This window comes from Haliaeetus albicilla, chromosome 13 (assembly GCF_947461875.1).
Source record: "Haliaeetus albicilla chromosome 13, bHalAlb1.1, whole genome shotgun sequence".
In the NCBI taxonomy this organism is placed as follows: domain Eukaryota; kingdom Metazoa; phylum Chordata; class Aves; order Accipitriformes; family Accipitridae; genus Haliaeetus; species Haliaeetus albicilla.
The window spans coordinates 4,373,124-4,382,476 of record NC_091495.1 but is presented as its reverse complement, the minus strand read 5'-3'; the positions used below and the strand labels follow the sequence as shown (position 1 = coordinate 4,382,476).

The 9,353-nt window shown below is 40.5% G+C and overlaps 1 protein-coding gene across 1 annotated transcript in view; it reads right to left on the bottom strand.

The window, feature by feature from the left end:
* Nucleotides 1-958: 958 nt before the first annotated feature.
* FSHR (follicle stimulating hormone receptor) overlaps nucleotides 959-9,353 on the bottom strand; it is an 80,909-nt gene continuing 72,514 nt past the window's right edge. The window contains exons 9-10 of the mRNA XM_069799925.1: nucleotides 8,799-8,984; nucleotides 959-2,723 (exon numbers count right to left, since the gene is read on the bottom strand). Of these exons, the coding sequence (XP_069656026.1) occupies nucleotides 1,496-2,723; nucleotides 8,799-8,984 (1,414 nt within the window). The 3' untranslated portion in view covers nucleotides 959-1,495. The remainder of the gene's footprint in view (nucleotides 2,724-8,798; nucleotides 8,985-9,353) is intronic.

Genomic DNA, 9,353 nt, shown 5'->3' with positions numbered 1-9,353 from the left:
TACTGAAATTTTAGGAGTTGTAGGCAGGAAATATTCGAAGATCATCACATTTAACCATGAAGACTCCAAAGATTTATAATCTCACGGGGAAAAACTGTGAATTGTCTGTGAGGTGGGAATGAAGCCTGGACTCCTATCCTGGTGTTTTCTTTATGTCCACATACCCACACATAGACACAAAACCAGCATGAGAAAACCCTACCGAAGCCTAAATCTTTGGTGCGATTGGGAATGATTAACCCTCAAAAGTTTGGTATTTAAATAATGTAAAAAGTCTGTATGTTCTTTGAGACATTATTCAAAAACTCTGTAAAATCAGGAAAACTTGATTAAGACCTTTGTCTTTTTTGTTATTTCAAAATATGCAACATATGGTTTCTTTCAGGCCTTTCAATCTGGACCATCATCTGATAATGTGCACATAAAGGATTTTTTTTTTTTTAGAAGAGAAAGGGAAAGAGAACTTTTAGGATTTCACAAAAACTTTTGTACCGGTTTTCAAATCTGAAAATTTCAAATCTGAAATCTCCATTTCATATCTGGATCCGCCAGCCCTTACATAGTCCAGACAATGCAACGGACTAGTACTGCCCTAATGACAAACCTGCCTCAGGTATTGTGTTGGAGCAGCCTGTTGGCCTATCTTGCCATACCCAAGAGCACCAGCCACACATAAATGATTTCAACCCAACTTTGTGAGACCAACGCGAGAAAACATCCTCCTTATTATGAAGGGTTTCTCCTGCTCTTGTTCTTGCTCTTTCTCACCTTGAAAACAACCCCCAAACCAAACCAAACTCCTCGATCCAAACGCAAATGAAATCTGGTTCCTTGAGCCTGCCAGTCTAAATCAACAAGTATCCTACCCAAAGTGACACTTTTGTGCCGAGTAAGGCAGGTCCATGCAGTGTGGACAGCAAACAGCGTAGCTGGAGATACCTCCTGCCCCTCTGCTGTGGTGAACAGAAATGGAAACAACGCAAGATATTCTCATTCCTAGTAAGTCTATGCTGAAGGAGGACTGTAAGTTGGCCTTCTGTCTTCTTTAACTGCAGGAGATATGATTAATGAAAAGAACTAATTATCTGTCATTGTTATAACATGCTTCACAAATAAAAAAATTAATGCTACATATTTTTTTGTTTCAACTGTGTATAACCACTACTTCATTCTCAGTAAGCAGCTAACATCTTGCCAGAATGAAGAGAATCTCTGCCTGTATGGTGGGAGATACCAGTTTATAATCTCATTTATTTCTTGAGACAATTCTACAAGGACACTTTAGCATATACTGAAGTTTTGTTCTTTGTCCTTCAAGAACTGATGAAGATGATGTGTCATCTCTGACAGTTGTTCATTGAACAAAAATAGCAAAGTGGAAATAATTTTTTTTTCCCCTAAAAAATAAGTTTACATGCTATGCTGAAGTCATTATTCAAATTCACAGTTGAAAGTGATTATCACACTGCCTCAGACACAAATTCATGCAAGCATTTCAGTTCAAGTGATTCATAGGAACCAATGAATAAATAGTCCCATCACTGTTTTTTGAAGCAGAAGGGCAATGGCCATTTCTCGTGTGGAAATTATGAGCAGACGAGGAGGTCTCTGTTCTGTAAATCTGGGCTTGCATTTCGCAGCAACCAAACTTGCTCAACAGAATGAAGAAATCCCTGCGGAAAGTCTTGGTGAAAATGGCATAGAGGAAAGGGTTAGCACAGGAATTGATGGGGTAAAACAAAACCAGAAGGATCTTGGATTTGGACACCGTGATGAGAGGAACCTTGAGTGAGGCTGATATTGCAAAAAAAGATATTGGTGCCATGCAGAGGAAGTCCGTGAAGATCAGTATGGCCATGCGCTTGGCGATCTTGGTGTCACTGTTTGAAGAAATGACATTAGGGTTTCTCACAGTAAAGTAGATGCAGATGTAGCAGGCACATATGATCACAAATGCAAGTACATTCAACACTAAAAGAAATATAACATAAGCCTGAGAAAACGGTGTTTCTATATCCATGGGCAAACAGATGCTGACCTTCATGTAGCTGCTGACTCCAAATATGGGAAGAAGTGCCACTGTGAAAGCAAACACCCAGCCAAAAATCATTATAATCACAGCGTGACGGAATCGAACCTTGCGGTCCAGTTGCATGGCATAGGTGATGGTGTGCCACCTTTCCAGAGTTATCGCAGTCAACGTGTAGACTGAGAGCTCACTTGCAAACACTGTAAAAAATCCTGCAGCATTGCATCCTGCCCCAGTCTGCCAGTCTATGGCGTAGTTGTAATACTGGCTTTTGGTCTGGATATCTACAGATGCAATAAACAACAGGTAGATACCTATGCAGAGGTCTGCAAATGCAAGATTGCACATTAGAAAACGAGGTACGGTGAATTTGTATTGACTGCTTATTAAAATAACGAGGACAACAATGTTCCCAGTGATAGCTAAAATGTTGATAAACCATATCAGGACTCTCAGAATGTTGTATCCCATGATATCTTCACATGGATTGAAAGCATCGGGTTTAGGTGAGCATGCTACATTAACTACTTCATTGCATAAACCATAGTCAAATTCATTCTCTGCTGGGTCAAATCCTATGCCGTAGTTGGAAATATAATCTTCGGCTGCAGATCGTCTATATATCTTATCGCCAGGCTGCTCATCAAGGTCTTGCTTCACCTGAGATATGCTACATATCGGATGTAATTCGGTGCTGAAATCATAAAAAGAGTAGAGTTGGAAACTAGGAGACACAGCATGAGGCATACAACAAATAGGAAATCATTGAGTTTCCACTAAGAGCTCGGTTTTTCTGGTTAGCTGATTATTCAGACTACCCCAGAGCTTGAAATTAATAGGGTGACTGATCCCTATTTATAAAATATTACATGAAAGTGAAAATTATTTGGAAACATCATAAAATGTAATGGAAAGGAAAGCCTGATGTTTGCTTTACTAACACTTATGACAATTATCCGCCTGGACAGGCTCATTCTGTAAGAAGCCACCCTTATTTCAACCAAATTTCTCACGTCATAACCTGTCATTGATAAGCTAATTCTTACACTGGGGAAACACGTGATGATAAATTCCTACATAAGACTGAACTTTGAAGAATGGGTCAATTCAGCTGTGCCCATAAGGAGTCTGTATAATCACAGTAACACTACTGTGATTTAGTATTAGTATCCATTAGATCCATTGGTATTACTCTTGAATTCCCTTTTTCCTGAAGGTTTTGGCAGTCAGTGTGCCATATTCAGTCTTGTAAATCCTTCAGGGCACAGAACAACTCCAGTCTCTGCCATTTGTTTTCAGTATCCTGTATCATATTGGTATCTGGCCATTAACACAAATAAATAGCATAAATAAGTTCATGCAGGCTTCCAGATAATATCTAGAAGCCAGGTACCAACACAGATATAACCACAAGACATGGTATAATATTTTGATTAAAAACTGCTTTTTCAAAGAAGGTGGTTTAGAAACCAAGCAAAGTGAAGCCAAGCCAAGCCACACCAAACCAACATTTCTATAGAAACAGTAGTTGCGTTTGTTTCTGCCAGAAAGTCTTTTTTAAACATTTTGAGAATTTTCAGGATAAAAGGTAAATAAAGGAAAAGAGTTTCAAGAAAAAATGACTTTGAAGGTAAAACTAGTATTTTTTGACAGTTTTGTGTTTGGCTTTATTTCCTAAAGTACTAACTCCATGCCTGTCTTCTCCCTGCCTAGACCAATGGAAGAAACAAATGTTTTGGCTGAGATGATAAAAAGATGATCACCTCCATCAAGCTAAGAAATATCAAGGCATATCAACAGGAAATAAAGGGTCAGACTTTAATAATTGCTTCTCCTAGGCCACCTTTGAAGTTTGCTGCCCAGAAACTTGCATCCACAGTTTTGCATAAAATGGATCCAGACCTAATCTGGATTAGCGAATAAACCAGTGGAAAATGTGTTGCAAAACCAACACATTTCAGCTCTGCCCACTTTCGTCTACAGCCTAGACAGCAATTTAGGTGTATAATTTCTAGGATAGGATACCAGCTTATCTTCCACCCTCACTTGCAGTACAGTTGAAAGAAGAGCTTTCTAGGCAAGTTAGGTTGAAATTTTAAAACAATTGGTAGCAGCTTAAAAGGGAGAATTCTTTTTTGTAACCTAATTTTACCCTTTGACTTTGTGCACTCACTACGTTTTCCAAAAATGGAGTTTAAAAGGTTTGCAAGAAAGGAAAACTAATGAAGGCCGAGTACCAGAAGGTGAGGGACATTTCCTATGAGGTTCTGAACATCCTTTACTATTATCAATATTTTTTATCTTGCCTGTCAACTGAGGCAGAAAACTGATTTTCTGTGAGGTCAAATATGCACTATGGAGGTCACAACAGCAATAACAAGGCATTACATTTTGCTCCCCTGTGTTCTACTCGCATAAGGATGAGTGAGGGGTCCAGCGTATTGATCCATATATCAACAGTTCTCTAGCTGAAAGGGATTATATGCTTCCAAGGAGCAATAACGGGAAAGAAAGTCCCTCAGTTTTTAGTGCAACAGGCACTTGAGGGCACTGAAAGCTACTTCAGTTGGTGGTTCTTTGTAAAAGAACTGAGGGAAATGTTTTTATCCAATCATTTCTCAGCTATGAGTTAAAAATAAACGTTTTTCCTAAATTATGGAGGCACTGCCTGGAGCTAAATCTATCCCCTGACAAGACTGCTATGTAAGGCTAACTAAATATTTCTGATTATTACAATTTATTCATTCCTGAATTATTTTGCACCCGGCGGTCCTAAATAAAACCAAGGTCCCGCGGTGTTAGCTGCTCTGTTTGCTCCGAGGATGGGTGGCGAGGAGTCTCCCGGCCGGTTACCCGTACCGTGAGCAGGTAAGATGGGCAGTTGCAAACTCCCGAGGGAAAGAAGAGCCGTCCTGTGGTACTGACTGCTTACCGGTTCTTTGCCCTGGGATATTTGCCCTTCGGGCTGTACAGTGCATTCAGAGCAACAAGGTGCTAAAACAGTTTTTGGCAAGGGATGGGTCCTTGCTTCCTTTTGAGATGGTAGGTATCGTAACACAGGTCATTTATTCAGTCTATTTGTAACACTCTGTTACTGTTTAATGTAGCTTTGCCCATGTAAACCCTCTGAAAAACAAGCTAGAGAAAGAACAACTTAAAGAATAACATTAAAACTGGCAGAGTGCTCCGACAAAAGTAGACAAAAATTACTACCTTTGTACAAGCGGTTATTTTATGCACTCTGTCTGGATCCGGTGACAGCAGGATCTTGTGCGCTGAGAAACACGCTTGGCAGAATAAACAGTCCCGACCTAGGTTCTGCATTAAGCCCTGTCTCAAACCAATCATCCTCATTGAAAAGTGACATCAAGTGAGTTGTGAGCAACTGATATTATGTTCTCACGAGACGAGGCCCAAACACAACTCCTGACGCTGCCATGCTTTTTAAAGTAGGATTTCAAGTGACAGCTCCTCCAAAGAATAATGATCAAGTGTAAGGACAGAGTCATATCAATGTCATTCTTTTAGGCAGAAGGGGATCTTTATGTCAAAGAAAGCCAAAAACTTGCTGAAGTTCATTATAGTCTATGTCAAGTTGAGGATTTTAACATCCAGTCTCTGCGCTATCCGCACTTCAAGGATATTATTTTCCAGTCACAGAAAAATGTGAGGGGAGTTCAACATACTTGCACTGGGCTTTTCCTAAGAGAGTGATTTACCTTCTGTTAGGCCAGCATCACAATAGTCCAGTATGATAAATCTACAGGTTAATATTTATCATATAATCCTTCTTGGAATGGCAAAAAAAAAAAATCGAAATTGCCTGCATTTTAATTTGTGTCTCTGTCTGGCGGAGCTGTGCTTGATGCGACATCCTCCAAAATTTAGAAAGCACTGCTGCTGTAGCAGGTTAAAGCTTTTTGTTATCACAACAGAGCCTGTTCACTGGTGCAGTCAGATTTGGGAGAGGTGATCAAGCATGATCCACTACGGCAAATTATTTTATCTAAGGTTCTTGAGTGCTGCAAAAGTCTCAAAGAGGGGAAATCTTGCACAATCGGGGCAGCCGGAAAGGGGCCACACATCCCTGTCTTAATTCCTTCCCAGATTTTCCACATGAACACCAAATGCTGCCATGATCCTTAGAAATGCACCTCTGGGGGTGACGAGGCATCCTTTTTATCCTCCCTGGACTACCTGGAGATATTCTGAGACCCAAACGGCCATGGGAGAACGACCGTCTCCTGTGAAGGTGCACGGCGAGTCGGGTGACATCGCGGTTCCCACCACGACAAGTAACGCCCGCTGCACTGAACCGAGCACAGCTCTCCCCAGAGAAATAATACATGTTGTGTAATCAAGCACTGCAAACTATTAATAACTCTTAAACAACCTAAGCAGTCTTCAGTGCACACGCAGCTTGTGCCAGCTGTCAGGAAAACTGCTTTGAAATGAAAGCGGGTGTAGCTACTGTATGTGTGACTAATCTCTGCTGAAGCGTAGGGTAATACCTTCAGTATTCAAACTGAAATAAAATTCATCCATTTTCTCACTTTAAGCTGGAGAGAGGATATCGGTCTCCCACCAATTTCAGTACAAGACACAGGACTGTATGAAAGAAATTACCGTTTTTAATTATGTTTTAAAGCAGTTAACAGGAAGGGTTGATCTAAATAATTGGTTCTAATAATTTTGCATTTATGCTTAATATTTTGTAAAAGATACATCTGGTAACTATTAAAGACATATATAAACACATTCAACTTTGTTCTGTTGACCAGGGTGATACATGCACATTCACTGAAGTAATCATATATCATAAAGAAGAGCATCTCCAACTTGCATACTATTTCTTACCATTGCATGACACCTGATACTAAAGAGGACTGTGAAGTTGTGACCAGTCTTGCTCCAGAAGCAACCCCACCGCCATGTGATGCTCCAGCCCAGCTCGCTGGCCACCCGCACTTGCGTTACGTGAGCTCCGCACAGTTTGTTGGCATTTCTTTGCAAAATTACACTTGCCCAGGCTGTGGGAAAGGTTGTCTCTGTCCTCCTTGGCTTCTTACCTGCCAGGGCAGAGGCTTCCAAAAGTGAGGCTATACTAAGGGGGAAGTGAGTGCTGTTGGCTTCAATTCCCTGGGGCGAGCATGACGTGGATGTTATTTAAAGCCCAAGTGAGAGGGACTAGATACTGAGAGCTCACCACAAGGTTAGGGCCATTTCCTCCTGTAGCTTTTCTTCAATAGTAACTCTTACTTTGTTTTTGAAAAGTCCAGTTGCCTAATTTAAGGTATGGATTCTGGGATTTGGGTCCTAATTTGGCCCAAGCAACCAAGATTCAAAAATATGGATCACAGTGATATCAAGGTCCCTTTGCAGATTCAGGACTAAACACGCTTCCATTGGACTCATTGGCAAATACCACTTTGCCTCCAGTGCTGGAAGGACCGGACGCATTTCTACTTAGCAAGCTACCAAGCACTCTGGCTGCATAAGCCTGCGGAAGTATGTGAAGATGTCTCCTGCTGATAAACCATCCTAATGAGAAGCCTAGCATTTTGGATCAAAAATGGGCAATAGCGGATGGATTCTGTCGGATACTTCCCTTATCACTGCAGTCTCTACCACCAGACTTGCGCTCCTTATACAGACAGTTTTGCAAACACATGTAGGTGATATTTATTAGCTATCGGCACAAGCAAGATCAGATATCTTTCATTGCCTGGTAACAATACAATGCTTAAAGTAAAAAAAATTACTATTATAAGTATTAAAATAGAAGCTACTACTAGTTTATGCTTACTCAGCATGGTTTTACTTTTCTTTGAAGTTTTAGGCAACTTCTGAAGACAATGTCTTGAATTATAATAACGATCTACAATTTTTTTTTTCTGCCATGGCAAGTTCCAAGCCTTTGAGGACATCCAGTAAAGGAAGAACTTCGGACAATAACAGGGGTTTCCGTAGGTACCAGTTCCTCATGTTTTCCGGTGGCACAAATTCAGAAGGTTCATTAGTTAACGTGTACATTTAAAGTCTATCTGAGCATCTGAAAATACTTAATGGGCATCATTGATACCTGAAGTCTCGCTGCAACTTGCTAATGGAAAATTAAAACAAGCATGGAAAATTACTTTGGGAGTCTAAAAAGACACCCCACCCTCCCACTCCCCCTCTGTTGATTTGGGTGAGAGGGGTCTGCTGTAGGTTAACCATTTCAGAAATCATGTCCAAAAACGTTGTTTATGTAGACTCAAGAGACAACGTATCTGTGGTGCTTGGTTGGACAGTGTTCCAACATCGGTGTAGCTTTCTGAGACAAGAACTTAAGATCACTCAGCAGTCCCATTACCTTCCTGAATCGACGGCCAAGTATTGACCAGCTTCTCTGCAAACACAGCTTTCCCTCCAGCTACCTCCCGAAAAGTTACCAAACTTTTCCCATTGAATGTCTTCAGCGTGGCTCCAGGCTCATCCAGGACAGCAGGTCCCGGTGGAAGATGGACCTGACAGGTGGGGGCTAGAGCTGCAGCTGGGGAAAACGCTGATGCTAACACAGCTATCAAAATTTATTACTCCCCTGTAATAGAGAGGCAGTGCACTGTATAGCATGCATAAACCTGTATGTATTGTGTATTTATTTATTTCTATCCATTTACTTACCTGCACTGGAGACACCTTTTCTATCCAGATTTTGAGGAAGTTTATTTAATTCACTATGAACTGCTGAGAAGCACCAAAAAGTAAAACAAATGAAATCACTTACTTTTGTCTTTTCCAGTTTGTAAACGCACAGCAATGGCTAGGGTAGGTGAAATTTGCCTCAATCAAAGACCTAAATTTGCTTAAATCAGGAAGCTTTTTTAAATTGTATGTAGACCTTGCTCTTAGCTTCTTAATGAGTTCTAATCCATGGCTTGGCAGGAAGCTGATTCTTGTCCTTGAAATATCCCTTTAAGAAAACATATGGAAATCTCAGTAAAAAGCAAATTTACTTCTGCTCAACAGTGGATATGTGTTTTAGACTGTCCTATTCAATCTCAGAGTAGTGTCTGAAAAGAGATCAGCTGGAAATCTACACTGAAAAGAGGATCCAGGGATAAATTAGGTGTTCCTCCAGGAAACTTGAGCTAATATCCATTGCAAACAAAAATCAAGTGATGTTAGCTTGGTCTGAGAAAAAAGAAAAAAAAAATAATCCCATAACCCTCTGGGTAAGCATTAACAGGGACATAAACCATTAGCGCCATATGATACTGGGTTTAGTAAATACCCAATAAATGCAACAATCATCCCAGAATACTGTTACAGGATAAAAAAG